Raw genomic sequence first — 24,523 nt, forward strand, 5'->3', positions numbered from 1 at the left:
CTGCTGGGCTGCGGCCTCCTCTCACACGGAGAAGGATTGAGTATTAATCACCACGTTTGCTCAATCCGGGTTGGTGATTTCAGACTATAAATGTTTTCCTTCACCTTTTTATTAGCCATTGGTGTCCAAGATATACTTAGAAAGTACATACAAACTTAGACAAGTTGCATTGGTACTTGCCTGAACTGGAATCGAACCCACACTATCATACTCGAGAGGTTGGTTCTTTACCTATTACTTATTAGGCCACCACGACTTACCCATATGAAGCTGTCAATATTTACCTCAACATAGTTCAATCATCAGTCCTATTAACCCCATATTTTATCGAACCAGTTATTTCTATAAATGCTCAGTCGGAATTCTACCTGGTGACGATACATTTGGTCCTTAATTCACCAAGTCGCGATATCATGGCGTTTTGCCAAGTTTTAGTTTCCGCGAAAGACTACTTTATTAGTCAGCTGCAACTTCTCCGAGAAGTCGGTTAAAATATTATACTCTTTTCTTGGTAACTATCTCTTTAAATTGAGTAGTTTAGTAAGTAGTGTTTATGCGTTTTGGTAAGTGACTTTTCTAGTGGAGACTATGATAATTCTTGCAGGATATCTTCTTCCTTGTTATATCGTTTGAAGCAGTGCTGTATTCCGATAAGCTTAGATTTGGAGGAATCTATGTAGGTACATAAATACATATAAGTGATGAATAAAGTTGTGGGCCAGTACTGGGATAAGTTTGATTCTTTGGTTTACTCGGCGACAATTTTTGCACCCGAAGGCGACTTAACAAGCGACTGAAAGATTGTGTGTAGGTATTTCCGACAGCATTTTTGTAGCGTTAAGTAGTTACAGTATTTGTTGACACATATAAATAGTAGACAACCTAAATTCAAAAATAAAGTCTAGAAAAAGCAGAAGTGAATATTTCATCTTCATCACAAGCAGCAATCCGCAATAAAACTTCAAAATAAAATGTAATAAACTCTTGCGCAAGTGCTGACATGTGTTAACTACTCTCGAATGGATTGCCTAAATATTTTTATAAATAAATAAAAGAGTACGAATCGTTTTGATTTTTCACGCGTCTCAAGTGAAACGACATTGAATTTAAATAAATGTTAAGTAGGTATTTATATTTGAATGATTTAGTGCTAAGATATATTTCTGTAGTTATTATCTGAGATAAATTGCTGACAGATTGCAAAAGAAATTGGGTCGTATCGTTTATCTGCTGTGTGTGCGCACCCACTTACAGCGTGGATGTTTCACAAAGGTCGTCAAATAACTTTGCGTCTCTGAAGTAGGATGTTTGACGTTGTTGATGTTAGTTCTTCCGTGTTTTGGAAGGCCCTTTATGGGTACCTTTAAGAGCCAAAAAGTCGGACAAACAGTCTTACCAAGGGGCATTTCGGGTTACTTATCGATGAGGAGGGCAGATACATACCTATCATGTCAGATAGGAATCCTAAAACTCTAATTCCCACCTACTTACATGAGGTGAAGGCTATAAGCCGACTCCATTATAGTGTAGAAAAAGTCTAGGTAGATCTTATCAAGTTAAATCGTATAGTTTAACCAGCACAAAATTCTCTAATATTAGTTACTACATTTTGAAGCTACGACAACATTAATTTTAACTAGAACTGTACTCCGTAACTCTAAACCTATTGATTATGTACTTAACATCTCTTATTACATTATTATGATAGTGTTATTACGCATACAACAGCAATTTCTTGAGAATATACGCGTAAAATGTATGGTAACAAATTACTGAAGTGTTAGTAAACTTTTAGGTAGTTTATTATGAGAATAACATCGGTTATTGGAAAAAGGTGAACGGACTGCCGAAAAGTTCTCAGGCTACTGGTTTTACCTTGTAAAGCTAATTAATGACACATAATATGATAATATACAAAGTTTTAGTTTGTTTGGTTGTAGGCTCCGAAACCACTGCATCGATTTCGAAAATTCTTTGACTGTTAGAATTTTATACTGACTATAACATCTAACTACTTAAAAGTATAGGTGTACGTACTGCTACTAAGTCAAAAACAATTCAATGATCAAACAAAGTCGAAAGAAAACTATGTAGTTCAACAGTCTAATATCAATTTGTCTTATTTTTCAACGCATTTCTAATGAAACTAGATCGCTGCCACTTCTGTTGTTATTATCTTTGTTCCCTTTGAAAACTGAGATCGAGAAGTGATCTTTTTACTGTGCGACCAGCATAAGATTAGCTCTGAGTAAATTTTGAACTACATATAGGGGAAAAGAAAGGATGGAGTTAGTCTTTAAATTAACTATGGATTACAATAACTAAATAGGTATATCATCACGTTTCATTCCACTTTATTATTTGGGTAGCATATGTTTTCACTTTGCTTTTCTTTTCTCTTTGCTGCCACATCGTCTTTCACACAATCCTTGCATCGTTTCTTCGATCATCCTCTTGCTTTATATCCATCCAATCAGGACTACTAACTATACCTACGCATAAAAAAACATTAACTGGCTATTTGGTAGTTCACTGTTGGATAAAGGCTCGTCTTGGCCTAAAATGTGCCATGTAATTCGGTCCTTGGCAAGGGCCCTTGCGGTTGAATTAAGACTACTTATTAATTGCCAGTTTCTGAATTACTTTTGGCCACACATAACCTACTAAACTGCGAAAACAATGTTCGTTTACTATACTTCCTATTATTATACAATTGTCTTATCATACAATTCTTTCTATAGACTACATAAAAGGTCAAAATATACTGGCCAGTTAACATTTCGGGTTCATGTTTATAAATACAACACGTCAAAGAGAATTCTTTTAGTGGTTCCGTATTTAAATTTATTATAGCAGAATGATGTTCTAAATAGGTTGGTATCATGATAGTTAAACTTTTTGGTTTTGTAGCTAGGTGATTGATAGTTTGTATGTTTTTTTGAAGTTTTGTGGGAGAAAAGTGGTTATAAAGCTATCGGGTATTATGGTTAGCGGGAAACGTTTGTTTATGTCTATAAAATATACTTTGTGTTTTCTTAATATGGATATTTATTATGTACATTCATGTATAAAGTAGTTAAGAATTGATTTTTAACCGACTTCCCAAAAACGTAGTAGGTTTTCAATTAGGATTTTGTTGTTACGTTAGTAATTTACAATCTTCTTTTGTACTATGAACTTACATATATTATCTAAGTATCTAATGTAGAAAAAAAGCAATAAAAAGTCTACGGAACCCAAACTATCGTTCAATACTGACCAAGTAAATCATTCATCAGTGTAATATCGGAAACTTCGAGCTTCTAACTGGTGCAAGCGTAACTTTGATGTTGTTTTGTTATTTCAGTTTTTAGAACGAACCCTCTCTATTTTATTACTGAAAATAGATTGGGATTATTGACTGGTTTTCTACATCGTTTATTTTATCAAAAACTTTGATGATGTAGGTTCTTTCTGATGATTCATCTGTGTTAAATTCGAAATTGGGATACTAGAGTCACCTTTTACGATGACCGACATGGATGGGTTTTGCAAATTGGAATGATGTGAAAAAATATTGTTATTTCTCACTTTACTGCTATTTCACATGTATTCCAAATAAATGACTTTCAGCTCCTAAAAAACCCATAACATGTTTTCGGGGTCCAAACCATCTTCAGACTTCACTTCATCAAAATAGATTCAGTCGTGTTTTTGCTAAGAACGTGTTCGGCAAAGTCACTTTCGTATTCAAAATATTAGTCCATTAGATTTTCGATACACATCATCAATACAAGTCGATAATCTACGAGTGTGCTATACAAATTAGCTGTCTACACAATGCGGTGCGCAGCCGCAAGGCCGGTGGTTCAACGAACAGTGTTAGCTTACGTCAACTGATGTAATGCAGGTGTATTGGTTTAAAAGATGCTTTAAAATAAAACGCAGATTTTTTAATCTAGAATATTTAGGCTAGGTATCAGTGATTACTGATAAAGTGTCAGTTAGCTACCTGATAGTTAGTGCTGTCTGCCACAAAAAAGCTGCTTAAAAACTCTGCGAGATATTGCTATCCGAGACCTTCGAAATCAAGTTATAGTTTATCTGTCAGATAAGTTCCTGACAGACTATCAGAGACTCTATCAGTAACAGGTGAAATTATCCATAAGTACTGTAAAAAAAAAATCTAAATTATATGTATAGTACCTAATTGCATTACAAAGTACTTTTGGCGTGAAAGTCGGACAGAATTACTTACACATTAACAATATTAGTAAGTAATTATTATAGATTGCCAAAGAAATCTTTCAAAAGCAAACCAAAACATTCCAATATTTATATTCCGCAATAAATTCTCTCAATATTTCCTTAATTTGCATTATTATTACCTCTCAAGCTAATTAATTGGCCAATAAACCACCGAGTCCTGTGATCTTACTAAATTGAAAAATGAATATCGTTTTAACATCAACAGAGAATAAACCAGAGAGAATTGCATTGAAGGACTTTGTTATAAAAGTGCAACAATGTTAATAAATAAATAATTATTAATAAATGTTGGTGTTATTTATTGAATACTTTGTCTGCGGTGTTTTATTGGGTTCTTGTTTGTTTTGCTTCCTCGTTGAAGAGAAATAATATCAATAAAGTTAAGAACAAAGAGACATTTGTTCTTCAATATAATGACAATACAATTTGTTCAATAAACAAGATTCTACACTAGCTGTTTCTTGTGGATTCACTCGCGTTTAGGGGAACTTATTCCCGTTTTCGGATTAAAGATAGTATGAGTATGTTACCCAGCGATGGTGTAGCTTCCAAAAAGTGACAGAATTTTTCAAATCGATTTAGTCGTTTTGGAGCTATTAGATTTAAAAAAAAACAGACATATAAAAATGATCCTTTTAATAACATTAGTTATATGTTTGTATTTTAACTAGCTGAAACTACTGAAAACTACGGCTTACACCAGCGACCTCTATCGATGAAAGAATGCAGTATGTAACCGCCCGCCCAGTTAACTACAAAAGATGAAAGCTAACCGCTTGCCGCCCGCCCTGTAAAATAGTACGTTTAAATTCCGTCAGATGTCAGCTGGTGTACGTTTAAAATCTTGAGAGAAAAAATATAAGTAATGCATGTTCTGCACGTTTTTAATTGTAGTTACTCGTGTATAAGTTTCTATGCTACAAATATTTCGTTCAAAATAGGCTGTTTTGTCGCACTAACGCTTACGAAAATTGTTGCAAAATTACAATTCAGTAGAAATAATTTGTTTAGATGCAAAAATAACCATTTAAATACTTAATCTAGATATTCCTTTACGTATTCGTTGCTATTTGTTTGAATAAATTCAACAGTACCTAACGCTGTAAAAACTAGAACTTTTTTAGTCTTTTTCAATCTATAATAAGATGGGTCATGGAAAAGACCCATACAGTAGATTACTTATTTATTACGCTTTATGTAGAGGAAACATAACTATCCCAAAAAAGAAAGATCATTGCACCAACTAGGACATACGAAGACATGATTACGAGTAACATTGTAAGCGCAATATAAACACAAGTTTATCACCAGCCAAAGTCCAGAAGCTTACTCCATGTTATTGTTGCAGCGGAGTGACGCGTGCGCATGATGCGCGGGATCACGTGACCGCGATGGCGTCAGACGCGCGCGCCTCAGAGCCCACAGATGGCGCCAGGAGACGGAGAGAATACTCCAGGTATGAGTATGTATCTGTGTACTTTTGTCAAATTATGTAGTCTACTGTTAGGTACTGAGTGGTGGTGTGTGGGATGGTTATACAATAAGTTGGAGCTAGAACAGTGTACGAAATCACCAGGAATATTTTCAAACATCTCCCACAGCAACCAACCAAGAAAATTGTAAACATTGCTACGAGGTCGCTGTGTCGCCAAATCGCCAACGTCCAACTATTTATAGTCGACGCGTCTTCCGTCTGTCTGTCCGACACCTGCTCTTACCCAGACGCTTACTAATGTTTGCACTACATCGTTAGTATGTGGATCTTTTAACGCGCAACTGTCAATTATACCAAGCGTTATTCGCTTCAAAGCAACACGTCTTTGGACACGACTCATCTGCTCCGATATAACTGTTGAACCGTGGCGGAGTGGGTCGCGGGGAATCCTCCCGGAATTCAGCGGCGAGTCGCGGGGAAGCTCGCGCACTCTAAATCGGTCGCACTTGCCGCCAAGCTTTTCGGCGAGTCGCGCGCGCGGTCGTTCTCGCATCTAAATATATCAGCGTCGTGTGCGCAGGTCCCCGTACGTGACGCTGGGCGCGGTGCGGTACGCTGTGCGCCGCGCTCCGCCGCCGCGGGCCTGCCCCTGCCGCTGCTGCTCCGAGGAGGCGGTGGCGGCGTGCCTTGGCCGCGCCAAGCCCGATCGACGCACGCTGGATCGTATCCAACGCCGGCTGGGCCGCGGCGCGCGCGACGAGCGGCCCTCGCGCCAGCAGCGCCTGCAGGGGCTGCAGGCCCTCACCGAGCGCCTCCTGCCGCGCGCGCACCCCGCGCCGCCGCCGCCTCCGCCCCCGCCGCCGCCGCACTCGGCGCCCGTGCTGCCGCCGGTGCCGCCGCCCCGCGCCCGCCACCGCCACAGCCCGCCGCGCGGCGTCTCTGTGGACCGCTGTGATGACTTCGACACCGACAACATCACCCTCGTTCGCGTAGAACCCCGTTCTATCGTCGGATCTTACGCCCAAAAAACTATTCCGTACCGCAGCGCGTCGTTCTCTCAAGGTGATTTCGCGCAAGATAAATATTATCGCGGGCCAAATAGGCATCAGTCGATTTTTGATTTTGGGAAACGTCCCGCAAAGTCAGTGTCAGAGTCCGCGAGTGTAAAACGTCGTGATGCCGAAACCGTAAGTCTTGCAACCGATGAGAATACGACGGAGGGTGGTTCAGTCGCGTCGGTTGACTCTGCGGTGGGATCGGACGAGGGGTTGCTTGCGCACGCGTCTCCAGCGCCGCGGTCACCGCCGCCTGAAACCCCACACAAGCAGCTAGGTGCTCGCTCGTTGACGCACCCGCTGCCGCGACGTATCCCTCCAGTGCGGAAGGAGGGCCCGGCCGAGGCTGGTGGTAGTCTGCCAGCCTTGATGGCACCGCGCGTCTTACACGAACTTCGCGAAGAAAGTGACGGCTCGCAAGCCGATAGTGCACAAGCCCATAGTGAAGGTACTTCGCCGTTAGAACCCCAGCCTTTTGCTTTTCCCCCTCTGCCTGAACCGCCTGCAAACGCGTGTGCTAATGTGGACTGTGATTGTACGAATTTTCCTAATACGATAGAAGAAGAGTGTCCTGAAGAAAACCTAATCCCTGTGCCTGTGTATGAGTGTATAGTGAAACAGTGGTCGAAGGAGTTACCGCCTGAGGAGCCTCAGCGGTCAGACGCTGCGTCTGACGGATCTTTGGATCGTGACAAAGAAGATGAAACCATAACAAGTGAACAAGTTGCCCACTTACTGGCTGCAGTGCAGAATCCATGCACGCCCGCCCCCATAGGTGCTAGAGAAAGACGTAGGCCACTTGATAAAACTAAAAGAAGGAAAGGAATATACATCACAACGCCGAGCGATGATGGTGGTGAGGAAGAAGGCCCACCATCAGTAAACGGCTGTAAACGTGAAAGCAGTGAGGCATCACTACAAGATATGCGTTTGTCAGCCGAAACACGTACCTCATCGTTACTCGGTGACAAATCAGACGACTCCTGTACTAACGGACCGCCGAGTCCGTCTGAAGGGGTAGCACCAATGTGGCCAAGGTCTGAAGAGTTAAAAGCGAGGCGGGCAAGGTTTTATCAACAAAGTTCGGACGAGAGAGATGATGACTCGTTTCGAGCGAGGCGTAAATATGGCGACTCGCCTTCTGAAGCCGACAGCGACACGTGCTCCAGAGACAGAACTGCCTCGCCTTCTCCATTTAGTCCATCTGACACTTCAGATGTAGAGGCGCGACGACAACACTTTAATAGGCCGTACGGCAAAACTCTGGAGGCACCGTGCAGTCGGTCAGTAGAAGTGGGCAGACGAAGTTTGTCTGACGCAACAGTGCCTTGTCGTAAGACCAGTGTCGGAGCTATGACGTCACCACGGGCCACTGGTCGTGGTCCAACACATGTCAGAGCTACATCATCACCTTCGAAGTTGGTGGGAGTGAAACCTGGAGCTGACTTGCTGGCCGAGCTGCTCCGAGGCAGCTCAGAGGCTCTCTCGAATTCAGCAGCCTTCGACAACGTGGTCCTGACTCTGCACCAGCACAATGTGAGTACTTTCAAAACATCCTTTGTAGTTGCTATTGACCCCGATTACATCCGCAAAAAGAGCAACAAAGTGAAACACTGCAAATTCTGTTATGATGTTTATCTCAGCAGAAAATAGCTTAAGAACAAACGATCTTGTGTTATTGCCAAAGTTTATTTGAGTTTATACACTGAGATTTTTGTCAGTTGTGCGAACGAATAGTAGTGGGATATACAAGTTCGGTCGCAGTTTTTGTTAATCCGCGATCATATTCATGGTCGTGTTGTATTTAAATATATTATTCGTGTTCCCCGGCGTTCCTCGGGCCAATGTCGCGTGAATCATGCAACAGCTGTTCCAGGGGCATTAAAAATCGTAAGGGCAATCGTGTTTATTTTAAATCACTGTCACTAAACTCGAGATTAATCGTAAAGGACGGATGCACAAATGTGTGCTCGGAATATTGGCCAGTTCCAATTTGAGACGACAACATATCTTACGTGTTTTTATCCTTAATTGTTCTGATCTCATGAGAGATCAAAGGATAGGTACCTGGTATTTTTTTGTCGTAAAAACGTTCTGGAACTTTCCATGCTTTCCGGTTACATAAAGTTGTTGTGAATGTCGCAAAATCTTCAGATAGGTATTTCCATTTTTCTTTGTAAGTAAATCACAATAAGGTACACTAGCTACTTTATGAAGGCACAAACAATATTTTAACAATATAGCTTCTCAAATACAAACCCAGCAACACCTAAAAACATCTACATACTAACTCAGGCATTAAACATGAATATATTACGTAAGAACATCTCATCATCTCCCTCGTGATTTTGAAATGTTTATACCAACCGTCAAATAGCATGCTTGAAAAGATGGGCAATTTGCAATAGAATTCCGATAGAAAATGCACCAAATATATTCGAAGCTTAGCGTGAATTAGGATACTGGGTTTTGGCTCCAAGATTTGCCGTTGGAATACTGATCACTTGGTCATTACCGTGGATCCTAAGCTCAGAGGAATTACGGCTCTGCAAATGTTTGGCTGGATAAATTGTATGCCTCATAGAACAGACTATAGTTAGATTTTGTGTTTGTTTAGTCTCAAATCATAGAGCTGAATTCAGTTTTGCTAATTTTGTGGATACCAATATTATAGCTGATTTAAACTGCTACAGAAGATTTGGGGTAAATCTTTCTACTTTCTTATTTTTTCGAAAGTGTACTTTAGGTACTGTCTCCTTAAATTATTTATTCAAACCAATTTTCGATTTCCTACATAACAATAAGTGTTGCCTTATAATTGCTGCTCTTAACACTTTTAATTTCCCATGAAAATGTTACACAATTCTCACATTTACACAGAATTTTAAATCAAGAACAATCTTGCAACTCGAAATTCACATTTTCTTCATTCCGTGTCATCCTTTGTCGAGCGTACGAAACACAAAATGTGAGTAAAAAGAAAATTATGTACTAAAAAGTTCGAAGCTACTGCTATCCAATTCTCACTATATTTTTGCCCTACTTCTGAATATGAGCGCGATATGCATTTGTTTTGTCTTTTTGTTTTCCGACCTTTTTATTCTTGACTTCGTTAGTGGAAATGTCATATACCATGTCTCTATTAGAAAACTATGAATAAGTTTGGTTTGCATTCGATGCAGTTTCTACAAGGGTTTTTTTTAATGACCAAGTAATGTTACTCTTAAGTGATTTATTGAGCACTTCACTATGAATTTAAATAATCATTTATTATTTAATTTGTTGTTTGCATATGAAAAAAATATAAAATTAAATTACACATAGGTATTTTTTTTGGCGAACATTTGCAGAAATTATGCTTCTACCATCTCGTCTGATGGCAATGGATGATGTGTCCAAAAGTTGGAGCAAGCAAACTTAGCCAGTATAAACTTTAACTAGCTTCCATAGGTAATCAAACTAAGAATTTCTTCATAAAGTTTATGAAAATACCTATCATGCAGGAGCAGCTAACTACGTTAGTTCAGGAAATTAAATCTTCGAACACGAGCTATCGACGGTAGACTTCGGAGACAAAATTAATTTTAAGCGTACGATATTAAGTTTTTAAGGTTCATAGCACACGCTACGTTTAGGTAAAAATTGTTTTAGAGGTAGTTGACATTCTTTAGGGAAATTTTCGAATACATACTTGTTCAATTAAGACGTTTGATGTTTGAGACCTAAGTTCAGCAGTGGACGGCAAAATTTGATAAAATATGAAGAACGAAGACGAAGAAACAAATGTCGGCTGACTATCTGCCATCTAAACGTTTCCAGTGTGTGGGACAGTCCATAGATCTTTAAATTAGTGCCTAATTTTTATATCCTTCACGATTTTGCTAATTTACGTGACATCTGCAAGGCTCTAAAATGAACTTCCGTTGAATACAATTGCCAGTGATGTCATGATGATAAATTCATAGTCATAATCAATTAGGATAATTCTAGAAAAGCCTTCTCAATAAATGTTATAAAGACTGTCTCTACTATTAGGTTTGGGACCGCAAACAACAAGATTTCTTACGATATAATTATTTATTTATAGAAAATAACTTGCACATGTAAAAGAAAAGAACAAAATTCAACTGTCATGTCATTTTGTGTAAACCAAAAAAAACATTTATTTTTCTATAATACTAGTAGGCACAGGCAAACTTGTTGAACAGCCACAAACATAAAATTTAACTTTAATACTCCCACTAAATTTTATATACCTAACAACATTTTGCCTGTACGATAATAAAGACTTAAAATAACTAATTATCATTGAAAAAAACTTATAACACTTATTATTAAAAACTTAAACAAACTAGATATCATTAAACAGTATCTCATCCCTTAAATGCTCAAATTTAACAGTAGGCAGAGCCTTTGTTAAAATATCAGCTAATTGGTCAGAACTTTGCACATATTGAATGTCAATTAACTTTTGCTGTACTTTCTCTCTAATAAAATTAAATTTCACATCAATATGTTTAGTTTTTTTATGATACACAGGATTATTAATTAGCTTAATAGAACTCTGATTATCAATAAGCAGAGAAGTGCAGCTCTGATTGATATCAATTTCCTTGAAAAATTGTTTTAACCACAGTAAATTCTTGGCAGCTTCACACCCTGCCATGAATTCAGCCTCAGTCGTTGATAGGGCAATACAAGACTGTTTTTGACTTGCCCAAGAAATAGGGCCACCATTCAACATAAAAATATAACCAGTTGTTGATTTTCGTGTGTCTAGATCCCCAGCAAAGTCTGAGTCCGAATATCCAAGTAACTTTTCATGACCTTGGTATTTAATGTACATATTTTTTGTTTTAATAAGATATTGAATTATTCTCTTAAGCTGAGTTACATGAAGCAGACTAGGGTTATTAACATATCTACTTAATAGATTGACACCAAATGCAATATCTGGCCTAGTTGCCATAGCTAAAAACAATAATGACCCTATGGCTTCTCTATAAGGAAAATCAGTTTGCATGTTATCCACATTTTTACTTATTTGGACATTTACATCAACAGGTGTATTACATGGGTGAGCTGTACTCATATTAAATCTATTTATAATTTCCTCAATGTATTGTTTTTGACTGATACATATGGAATTGTTAGTTTTAATAATTTCTAAACCAACGAACCGATTTAATTCAAACTCTTTTATATCAAAACCTTGTCTTAAATAAGTGACAATAAAGTCTAAAACTTGTTTAGACTTAGACATAACTAAAGCATCGTCTACATATAAGACTAACAAAACTTTATAGCTATGAAAATTACCCACAAACACACAGTTGTCAGCTTGTGACTGAATAAAACCAAACTTTACCAGAAAAGCAGTAAATTTCTTGTTCCAGCAACGAGCAGCTTGTTTTAAACCATACAGCGACTTGTTCAGTTTACATACTTTATTTGGAGGTGCTTTGACTCCATCTGGGACTTCCATGTATATATCCTCCTCCAGCTCTCCATATAAGAAGGCTGTTTTGACGTCTAGCTGTGTTATTTCCCAACTATATTCTGCCGAGACTGCCAACAATGTTCTTATTGATTCATATCTTGTGGTAGGAGAAAATATTTCAGTGTAGTCTACTCCTTCTACTTGAGTAAAACCACGGGCACACAGTCTGGCTTTATATCTATCCACCTCACCATTTTGTTTTCTTTTAATGGTAAATACCCACTTCGAGGTAATAGTCCTCTGATTTAGTTTTTCAACATAACTCCATGTATTGTTAGATTTATGAGCATCCAATTCCTCATTTATAGCCACTAGCCATAATTTACTTTCCTGACTATTTATTGCTTCTTTATAAGTTACCGGCACATTCAATTCCATTACATTTGCCTCAAATGTTCTATGACTGCGTGTTCGAATAGTGACATTTGAATGAAATGAATCAGAAGAATAATCTTCTGTTGATGGTTCATACGTCTCATCTTGATCATCGACAGCAGTATGTGTACTGTCATCACTGTAATCTGAAGAAATATGCTCATTGCTCACATTTTGCTCCATGTTGTCTGTCTCCTCTTCATTATCATGATCATAAATCAAAATTTGAGTTTCATTTCTCCTTACTTCAAAGCTTTTTAATTCATTGAAAATAACATTCCTGGACACAGTAATTCTTCTTGTGTTTGGATCATACATTTTGTAGTTAAGGTTATCATAACCTACCAGCATCATTTTTCGGCTTTTAGAATCCAGCTTACTCCTTAATTGATCTGGAACATGAACATAACCTTCACATCCAAAAACTCGAACATGGTCCAGGCTAGGTTTCATACCACACCATATTTCCATGGGTGTAACATTTGGTGTCTGGCTAGAAGATGTGCGGTTTAATAAATAAACAGCACAGTTGACTGCTTCTGCCCACAAGTTGAGAGGTACATTACGGGCATAAAGCATGGATCGAGCACTTTCCATTATTGTCCTGATTTCCCTCTCTGCACGTCCATTTTGTTCAGGAGTGTACGGAGCTGTGAGTTCATGAGATATACCCTCACTTTCTAGGTATTCCTTGAAAACATTACTTGTGTATTCTCCACCATTATCAGTGTGTAAGATGCACACACCATGTGAGAAAAGATTTTTAATTCTAGCATTATACTTTTTAAAATAGTCTAACACATCACATTTGTTCTTCAAAAAATAAACATATCTGAAACTTGATGCAGCATCTTTGAAAATAACAAAATATCTCATACCTTGGACTGATGGTACATTGATAGGTCCACAAACATCGCTATAAACAACATCACCAGGCTGTAGTGACTGTCGTGATGATTTCTTAAATGGTTGACGTGCTTGCTTACCATAAGCACAGCCCTCGCACACAAACTTCTGACAGTCTGTTAAGTCCACACCAGTGATAACATTGTTATTGCACATTTTTTGAATTTCTTTGACATTCAAGTGTCCCAAGCGTTCATGCCATGTTCTAAGGTCCAATTTTTGTACAACATTACAAACAGGATTTTGAATTGTCTTGACTTTTAACTTATATAAATTGTTACTTTGTAAAACTGCACACATTACTACATCATTGTCCTTGTAAATCAAAGCTTCAGCACGTTTCTTAACAATAATATAACCCTGCCGAGAAACTGCTCCTTCTGAAAATAGGTTTCTTCTTAGTTTAGGCACATAAAGCACATTTTTAAGAATACTTGTCTCCCACTGGCCCTTGACACACTTATTAATCAAAATATTTCCTTGTCCAGCAACTTCTATATCTTCTTGATTTCCTAGTTTCAGTGTGGGCCTTTATATTGATATAATTCAACAAAATTTTCACGTTTATAAGACATGTGAGCTGAGGCACCGCTGTCTAATATCCAACCGACTCCTTCATCATCATCGAGCCATTCACTGTCATCTACATTGAAAGCTAACATATTTTTTTCTTCTTCATTTTGTTTAGATGCCCGACAATCTTTAGCAAAATGACCCCGTTTTCCACATTTATAACAGACAAAACGATGATTCATTGATGATGATGATGGTCTTTGTTCTCTTTTTGTTTCTGTAGATGTAAAATTTCTCTTCTTGTCGTTTTGTTTTGCTACAACTAGAGCCGTCTCATTCTCTTCTTCTACTCCGAAACTAGCCTCTTCGTCTAACAATCGAGCTGTTAAATTTATCACAGTTTGTTTGCTTGAATCAAGTGACATCCAAGCCTGCCGGAGAGATCTATACTTGGGAGGCAGTGTACTCAAAATCTTGGTTATGATAGCAGTATCACTAATATCTTCTCCATTTTCTTTCAGTTGTTTAGCCATGCTCTCGATTTTAGCTATATGCTGAGCCATACTATCTCCCGGTGACATTTTATATTGATAAAACGTTCATGTAGAATCATTTTATTTAACTCCGATTTTTGCTCATAGATAGATTCAAGTTTAGTCATCACCTGGAGAGCGGTTTCACAATTCTCAATGAGTGCTACTTGTTTTAAGTCCATTGCAGATGTCATTATGAACATTGCCATGCCGTCATCTTTATTCCACTGATGAGCGTTCGTTTCAGGTTTGGGTTGAGTTATGTCCAAACCTTTGGCACGCAGCGCACATTTTATCTGGAATTTCCACTGCTTGAAATTGGTTCCGTCAAACTTATCGAGGCTCATCGTCTTTCCCAACTCCATTTTTTTATAGTTACTATGACGTTTCACGTGTTCCTGATAAATTTAGTTTTCTTTACTGTATTCTCTTTCGTGCTCTTTGTTGATTGCCTGCAGCGTCTGGGCCCATAACCTATTAGGTTTGGGACCGCAAACAACAAGATTTCTTACGATATAATTATTTATTTATAGAAAATAACTTGCACATGTAAAAGAAAAGAACAAAATTCAACTGTCATGTCATTTTGTGTAAACCAAAAAAAACATTTCTTTTTCTATAATACTAGTAGGCACAGGCAAACTTGTTGAACAGCCACAAACATAAAATTTAACTTTAATATCTACGTATACATATGTTCCGTTTTCGCGTCATAAAAAATGAAATGACCGTAGGTGACTTTTTAACCAGTTGCAGGATGTGGTTCTCCCTAGACGTTAGTGAAACTGCAAGGAACAGCTGCTAGTTAACAATAAATGATTTGAGTATAAAGTAACAAATAACTTTTCTCAAATATCTTTAAGCCAATCCATTAAAATATAATTGTACATAAATGGTTGTATTTGTAAGGAATTATAATAATAAGCCCGGCGCCAATTTAACGACTTTATTTCCGTGAGAAAGTAGGTAAGGTAGGTTTAACTTTCGTTTTTAATTAATTTTGGCTCAATTGGCAAGCCAGTTAAAGGTAACAAAGATTTAATTGAATATTGGACTGTGTTTATATACATAAATATGACCTGCTATGGTCTGATTTTTCATGGGATTACAAATGAAATAAAGTAGGTAGCAAACGTTTCTAAAATGTACGCGAAAACACCTCTGTGCGCGAACATTATGCTTAGCTCTCGCATTCGTGCTGACGTTTACATAATTATTGCATACATATACAAATATTAAGATACGATTTTCCAAATAAAAAAACAAGTCTACTTCAATTTATAAACCACTGCAAAAGAAAAACATTCAAGAAAAATATAGGTACTCTAACATCACTTTTTCTTTTAATGTCTTCCGCACTTTTTCAGTATTTCCTATTCACTATGCAGAAAGTACGTTTCAGTGACGTAAGAGAGCCTTAATGTACTGTAAATGTACGTACGTAGCACGGATGAAAGCAAATAAGCAGAGATACCATAAGGAAGGTAGGTCAGCCGTTTTCTTGTAGGTCAAGTAACGTACTGTAGGCGTGCTCAGTAACTAGAAGTAATGAGGCGTTTGGTTCCCTGTCAAGTCAAAACTAATTTGGCGAAAATGGGCGTGTTCCAAAGAAGATGTATAAGAAGGTGGAAACGTTCGCCGTCGTTTTGGTGCGTTACTTTCTTAGGAGATTTTATGTTAGGCGTTTGCGTAATGTTAGGAGATCTCTTTTTATAACCACGTCAAAAATCATCAAATGACCCCTCCCGCTGTGGGTTAGCAGCGGTGAGGGAGTGTCAGACTCTTACTGACTAAAAACCGTCGTGTTCCGTCATAAACCTTTTATGTACCAGGGTCGCGGTGACTCTTTTGAACAATCCCGCAGCCATGTGACATCTCCGCTAGTTATTTCGTTCTCTATGATATATAAGTACTGTAGAAACGAAAATTTATGATGATGACGTCTATATCTAGGTATTCCGTGAACATGTTCTTTTGTTGGAGTTTCGAAAATAGGTTTTATTAGTTGTGTTACTATGTTTTGATTAATTATACCTAATGTAGGTTGAATTTATTTTAAGAGCTCTGTTCTAGAAGTGAGTAAAAGTATTTTGTATTTATAACTAAATGGTTTCAAAAAGTAGCATTTATTTGAACCTGGTATGGTACAAAGAAAAGTGTTAAGATTTTTAAATTCAGACATGAGTTGTTACATTTAAGTGCACCGATTTGATAAATTCTTGCCATGTTGGGAAGCTACACTGTCCCCGAGTGATATGAGCAGATATATTGAGTCCCTATGCGTAAAGAAGTTCCCCTGGACACTAAATGAAATCATGAGGAACGGCTAGGGTCAGACTTTTGGTAGGCATAAGATCGACATGAAGATGATGATACCTAATTATTGTCTGACAATGTACTCCTCTGACATATTTAATGAATAATTGAACAAAATATCCTCAAAGTTAATCAACAAACAAATCCCCAAGATAACAAACAAAACATTAATTCAATTACACAAACAATTTTTGCAGAATCTAATTTTCACAATGGACTGAGTTGCTTTGCACTCAGATGAGTCATTAGGTCAAGAAACTATATAGTGCTTCTTTATATAGATCCTAACGGCGTGTGGATCCGTTCGTGTAATAAAGTATCGATTGACTGTTTAATTATGATGTGTTGTAGCTAATCTTTGAGATTTTACTGATTAGGTGGCTTTAATCTCAAGGTCTTGTTAGTTTTGTTTTTAGGAGGAATAATTGAGGATTGAACGCTGACCTTAAATCTAAATGTTTCATCATCATCATCTCAGCCATAGGACGTCCACTGCTGAACATAGGCCTCCCCCTTTGATCTCCATAGATACCTGTTGGAAGCGTTTAACACGATAGAAAAGAAATTACTTCAACAATGGATATGTGAAGCGGAACCAAAGGATCTTAGTAGAAAATCTTAGTGGCAGATCTTAGTGCTGATCTCAAGCACTATTGGTCTGATTTGAAAAAATATTTCAGTTCAACATAGCCCTGTGAGGCATGGTAGCCTAAAAAACAAAAGAATAATAAAGGTAAGGATAAGGAAAGTGAAGAAGTTAACAGGGACGCGGGCGAAGCTAGGTATAAATATGACGATTAGACAAAACTATAAATATAAAAGGTAAAAAAAAACGATGAATGGGTTGTACAAAGTCTCGAAAAAGCTGAATACAGATAGATATTTCTGGGAAAGAATATATTTGGATAAGGGCAGCAAAATAATGATGACGCTGGCCGTTCTATTTTGAGGATTTTGTGTCACAAAAAGTTTTCGTGAATTCTGAGTTGGTGCGAGCGATAGTAAAAGTAATGAGTATAGTGACTCCTTTTTGAATTTAAGTACTTATTTACCGAGAAAGCGGAGATATTTGGTACCTAATGGTGACCCACTCATCATCATCTGCGTAGCCTTTTCCCAACTATGTTGGAGTCGGCTTCCAGTCTATCCGGGCGCAGCATAGGACCAGTGTTTTACAAGGAGCGACTGCCTATCTGACCTCCTCAATCCAGTTACTGGGACAACCCAATACCCTTTGGTATAAGACCTTCTAAACACTAGATATCTTCCATTAGAATAAAAAAATAATATGAATCATTTTAAGTCTCTCACAATACATTACAATTTAATGTCTATCGATGTTTTTAGAGCATCATATTTTTGTATTGAATGCATACTACCTTCGGGAAATCCCCAATGAAATCGTTAACACTTCGTTTATAAATAGTTTTTCATGATCTGTTTTTGACTTTTGGATTTATGTAACGATGGGTTTCTCCGGCCGATCTCTCTTTGGCCGATTTTCGAAGTATTGAGTGGGAGATTGCGATACCGTTAATAAAACATTCTATAAACAGTTTGTTTTTGAAAATCCGATTGGAGATTCGAATTTAAGGTGCAAAAACTGGTATTGGGTTTTCCTACAACGATTTTTGCTGCAAAATTCTCGAGTTGTATTTTGTACTCTGTCGTTGGAAGTGACTTAAACTGAGGGATCAAAATGTGGGCGTGTAAAGTTCTACAATGTTATTTGACTTTTTAAAGCAACTGTTTAATTCTGTGCATTTATCAGCATACTGTTTCTTTAATATACTTTCTTAAGAATATTAAATTTTCTTAAATTAAATTACGTAAACTTTCTCATCATGTTCAAACAATAATCAGACGGATGACATACTGCCACTTTACACAGTCTATTATCCCATATTCAGATTTGCATGTTAAACATACTCGCTGAAGTACTTAGACCACGGCAATGTGGTATGCACCTTATTTTAACATTGAACATTTATCCTAACCACGGAATAAGGAAAGATGGGCGGAGATGCTGTAAGGCGACTAGATCAGGCGCCTTCTTCTAGATCCAATATGTACGTTGGGCTTGACCAAAACTATCAATTACGAGGCGTTAGGGTTCTTGGAGACGTCTGTCAGCGATTTCTGGTATCACAAAAAATAATTGGTTCTAGAGAAGGCGTTTAAGGGTGGAGACAGTAACATTCCTCGTTTCCATACACCTGCATTTTGGCGCGCTACTTTCTTAGGAGATTTTCGGTTATAGCACCTCTGCTTGTCATTTAGTTCTCCATGTCCTAAGCATTGTTTACGCTATTCCAATAATAAGTACTTATATGATTCATTACTGGCATTTAGCTTTGTGTATGTAAACAATGTCGGTTGTTGAAATCTTCAATACCTATTGAAAGGTTCTGAGACATTGATTTTGTGCATAAATGTGGGTAGGTATTTGTTAGTATGTAGGAGGGAGGGAATTTGTAATGTATTGTATGGTTTCCAAAGTCAATATTTGAAGATAAGTCAGACTTCTCAGGTAACTGTTTAGTAGTTTACTGGCAAGTGCGTTTTTGTTATATCGTGATAGAAAGAAGAAGAAGAACGAAAAACCATCTATTCATCACAAACATGACACAAGAAACAACAAACAAATAAATATAGGGACAAAACTTTTTTATGCCTAAGTTATACTTATGGTATTTCATTGATGGCCAGTTTCATCATGGGATATGTCTCTGATGGCCTATCAGGAACTTGAAACAAACAAAAATGAAACTTTTGGCATCACAGGTTTCAGATTGCAATATCTGGAAGTCATTATAAGCAGCCTTTACTTGCCCGATAGCATTTAGATAACCAATTGACGTTTTATCAGTTAAACCAGGCTTTATTAAAAACTATTCTAAGTTTTCCAATTTCTAAGGCTTAGTCCAGTTTGTAGTGTCCAACCAATTGCACATTTCTTTTTTAATAAGAGCAGAGTGTCGGGACTATTTTTCAAATAACGTCTCAAGTGCACTCAAAGTCGAAAAAGGCATCGGAAAATTGCACCAAAGTAGTTGAAGCGACAGCCTGTTAGCTCAGTCGAGTGTTAAGGCAATTACAACTTTATGAATGAAAGTTTAAAGTGCATTTACGCGTGCTGTGGACAGGAGTGTACATTAGTTGATTGAATCTAGATGAGACTGTATTCAAATACATATATGTGTAATTAATTAATTTGTATGTTAGTCCATCTTTGTTTGAGAGGAAAAGAATCTATACTAAATATTAAAGAAGAAAATCTTGTTTGTTTAGTTAATGGTGTCAATTTCAGTATCTTTTGTCTCTGATTTGAAACATTGAACAACTTATTTTATTGATTTATAGCTTCTGAGTCACGATTCAACTTTTATCCAGATGTGCGAAGTCGTTACCACGGGATAAAGACCGATATGGGATAAATAAGTTTTGCCTTAGCAGCTAAAATGCTTCTAATGGCATTTAAAAACAATAGAAAACGTCTTTTCTGCAGCTATCGTGCAAAGAAAACATAAAATCTCCGTTCGTCCACACTTAGGATCGTGGAGAACTAAATGACTAACGGAGGTGCCATAACAATATAATCCCTCAAGAAAGTAGCGTGCCAAAATGCGGGTGTTCGGGACACGAGGAACGTCATTTGTTTCCGCCCTTATACGCCTTCTTTGGACTTGACCATATCATACCATCGTTGACAGATATCACTCGTTTCTGATAGTTTTTGTCATACCTACTAACCCACCATACTTATTTGACCTCGAAGAAAGCGCCTGACCTACCTGCATTATGTCATCTCCGCTCATCTTTCCTTACTCCGTGTTTAGGACACTCCTGAAACTTTCAGCAAGAAGATTCTATCGACAACTTCTATTTCAGTTTTGAGGAAACTTTCGAATTTCTTTGAGAAACTTTCTTTCAGTGTAGTGCGTACTTTGATCCGGAATAAAGGTTTCATTTACGACTTTAGATAAACTTAGATTATACGGTAGCTACCTACGCGATGCTACTATTAGATCGACTAGTTTCAATGTTCCTAGATGTAGAATATTGCTTCGAAGAAAAACCCCCAGATTGCAGACTAAACTGTCGGTCTATAGTTGGTCTGAGGGTTGGTTGACAGTTTAATCATGAATCACGTTTCCTGTGCTTGAAGCTTCCAATTTTGGCCTATACATATTTGCACATTGTCATGCCATACCTATTTCATATTATAGATGCGAAAGTAACTGTCTATCTTACTCTCCAATTCTCAGGCCAAAACTCTTGAATCATTGAACATTGGTAACAAAAGAATGTCTACAGTCAGAAAAAGACATAGGCTAGTATTTTTATTGAGATGCGAGAAGTAGTCCCACCGGCACATGGGTAGAATCTCTTTTGGCAACTTTTCATATAGTTATTTTGTAAAATCGAACTTTCCCATAATTACCACAATGAGGTAACCCGAAAATACGGCGTTTATTTCTAACGTAGTAAACGATAAACAAAACACAATGTATGTCATACTGAGCTAGTAACACCGTTGTTATACACCGAATTGGGTCGAGGTCACCATTATAGGGTTAGGCCTATAAAAAGTAGTTCGTCTTCATTATTTTTGTCTTGTATCGTTCACTGTGAAAGACGATATTTTTTGAAAGGAGAAACTTCTTAGTAATAAAGGTCTAAGAAGTTTTGTTATAAAAATGAGTGACATTGCTTTGAACAAGCATAGTTAACACAGTGTATGCTTTTTTTTAGGATACAAGAGGGTTTTAACTATCAGAGGTGGTATAGATTACTTTTCTAAATGGAGTAGGCTATTAATTATTATAACTTGAACTAATCACAAATCCTGGTAGGGCTATAAAATTGTCTGCGCAGTTTTCACAATTAGATGAAGTGTTCTATCACTTCATCTAATTGTGAAAACTGCGCTAAAATCGGTTCAATAGTTGTAAAGTATATACAAAAGAACAGCTAGACACAGTGTTGGCTTTATTTGTATTTTTTAGTAAGTAATATTGGCGATGCTACAAAATTACTAAACTCGCCGCTCGTTCCGCAGATTAGTCCATCAATTAGCCTAACCCATTTGTAATTTTGACGCCATGTTTGTTTTAAATACACATGTTATTTCACAAAACTGACATGGTCGGCATTGGCAATGATCGTACCTTGGCAAACTCGGGTTTTCCTACAAAATGGAGTTGCTAAGGAAATAATAACGCCCCCTCGCGCATATTTCCGATACTCGAACATTTATTGCTGGCTCGAACACGTGTAACATGCTAGGTCGGAGATCAATTGCGATCAAATTGTTGGGAACTGGTTTGAGATTCATTTTTGAGAAAATTTATGATTTAATATATAACTTGTTGTGGTACAAAAGGGCATTTATTATATCATAAATTTTTATTTATATATAAAAATAAATTATCTTTTACATATGCATAGAACTACATATGTATCTATAGCTGTGAAGTTGACTTCTCATGAAATAAATAAAAATTAATAAATGCGTGAATGCCCTTTTTTGTCTATATTTTTTATTAGAGTTTTCTGGATTTATAAAAAAAAATTAAGTTGCCCTATATAAAAAAAATATTCAGAGGACTAATTAAGTGAGCTGTCGTGTAATTTTTGTGTTTGTGGACTCGCACCGATGCACAAACAAAAATTTTTAGTGGAATCTCATCCTGAACTTTTCAAGCACGTGTCAGTCTATACCTATAGCTATCGTACATAGTTCTGCAGACAGAATTTTCAGCGCGAGATTTTTCCTGGAATCGTGTTAAATTGAAAAATCTTTGAAATATTTCAGATGGGTAGATTTCAAGTAGGTAAATACTTGTGTGCTGTCAAACTATCGCTTTAGTAAATCACAACACAAGTTTCGCAATCGAAGCTGGTAAGGCTTGTTGCACATTTGTGGTAAGATTATTTTCCGAGTAATATGCAAAGTTAACATTTTGGCAGAAGAAATCAGACGAAAATTTGTTTTACATAATATTACTACTATCATTTGCCTAGCCTTTTCCTAATGATTTTGGTTATCTTCCAGTCTATCTGGATGCAGCTGAGTACCAGTGCTTTATATGGAGCATCCACCAACCTGATCTCCTCAACCAAGCTACAGGGCCAACCAGGGACTACAGACTTTCTGGATCCAGTCTAGAAAGCCGTAACCGTAGAAATGACAGCCTCCAATTTTCCTTGCCTTCCAAAACAAGGAGGAACTCGTCACGACAATATGGTCTCCCATCCACGGACCCGCCAAACCAAGCGTTGCTTAACCTTATAATCAACTCCACCTGTTACTTAGCCACGGGCTCCTTCATTTTCAATCAAACAATTCAAAATGTACAAGCAATATCTGCTCTCATTAGCATACTCCCATCTGTACCAATCCTAAGGCTATGATTCATAGCAGAATCAGGTCAGTGGCGGAGCAGCACCGAGTGTCTCAGTTACTGCGTTATGTAGGTAAGCTCCGAAACATTCCTAGGAATTGCTGCGAATTGCCAATGTGGTTCCATCATGCTTTTGTTGTTGATGTTAGGGGTAGATCGTCAGTTGTCTGAGGCTTAGGTAGTCCGTGGTGTAGAATATTTGCAAGCAAATCTGAAACAAATGAAAAGCGCCTGTATATCTTTTTCGTAAGGTCATCTATGTTTTGGTTCTAAGGTCTATTATAACATGATATAGGTCAAAGCAGATGCGATCAATTAAATTCTCAATTTTGGTTGGGTAGGTTAGTCGGGGACTTTCAGCTTGGCTTATACATAGCCTTATAATCTTAAAAATCATAAAGAAAAAGAAGACATGAACGAACGAAATAATTTAGTATGACAGCTGACAGAGAGGAATCTATGCATGTTATACCAAATAACTTGCGAACAGGGCAGGAAGAAGAAGAAAAAGAATTGACAAGTCAGGGATCAAAAAATAATATTAAACAAAATGTAGAAAAACTAGGCGGAAAATCATCTTGTTTGAAAGCCAGTCCGTCTATATATTTATAAAAGAGATACTTCAAGGAATCGTTGCATATAGAATCCTAGGAACTCTATCGATCTTGTTTTCTCACTAGAGCAATAAAATATTACCAAGGAAGCTATCTAGTTATCGGAAGAAAATGTATTACTTTCCTTTGGTTAGTATAAAAACAAGGAAAGTCATATATTTCTTACAGTCAGACTTATTTCCTAGTATTTAATGATTTGACATTTTTAAAAATATTTTCACCATCTTCAACCTGTCTTCACAACAGTGATAGAATTTTTCAAATCGGTTCAGTAGTTTCGGAGTCTTTAAAGGGCAAAATTAAACAAATAAACAATGTATCCTTTATATTATAATAAGCATTAATTAGCAGAACGCAAACCCTTGAAGACAGTGTAACCAAAATTACAACGCTATAATTGCATCACCAACATCCCACAGCAAAAGCTACCTTAAATCTAACAGCATAAGGTCGAAATTCCATCCTAACTCAATCTTTGAATAATTGAACCGTATAACATTCATCATTCTGTATGCATGTGTGCAAGTTTACACGCAAATGCAAGTAGCCTAGGACACTTAGCAACGGTAGGTATTGATTCGCTCCCACTTCTCGAGTGAATTTCAGGGACTGTGAAGGTAT

At 37.4% G+C, this 24,523-nt stretch overlaps 1 protein-coding gene across 6 annotated transcripts in view; it reads left to right on the top strand.

Moving 5' to 3' along the window:
* LOC110373736 (uncharacterized protein) overlaps positions 1-24,523 on the top strand; it is a 112,737-nt gene that overhangs the window by 25,270 nt on the left and 62,944 nt on the right. For 4 of the 6 annotated variants that reach the window (XM_064040740.1, XM_064040743.1, XM_064040742.1 and 1 more), the window contains exons 2-3: positions 5,597-5,710; positions 6,264-8,274. In XM_064040740.1, the coding sequence (XP_063896810.1) occupies positions 5,640-5,710; positions 6,264-8,274 (2,082 nt within the window). In that variant the 5' untranslated portion in view covers positions 5,597-5,639. The remainder of the gene's footprint in view (positions 1-5,596; positions 5,711-6,263; positions 8,275-24,523) is intronic. The other 2 variants (XM_064040741.1, XM_064040745.1) reach the window with 1 other exon arrangement.

This window comes from Helicoverpa armigera, chromosome 23 (genome assembly GCF_030705265.1).
Source record: "Helicoverpa armigera isolate CAAS_96S chromosome 23, ASM3070526v1, whole genome shotgun sequence".
NCBI classification, from domain to species: Eukaryota; Metazoa; Arthropoda; class Insecta; order Lepidoptera; family Noctuidae; genus Helicoverpa; species Helicoverpa armigera.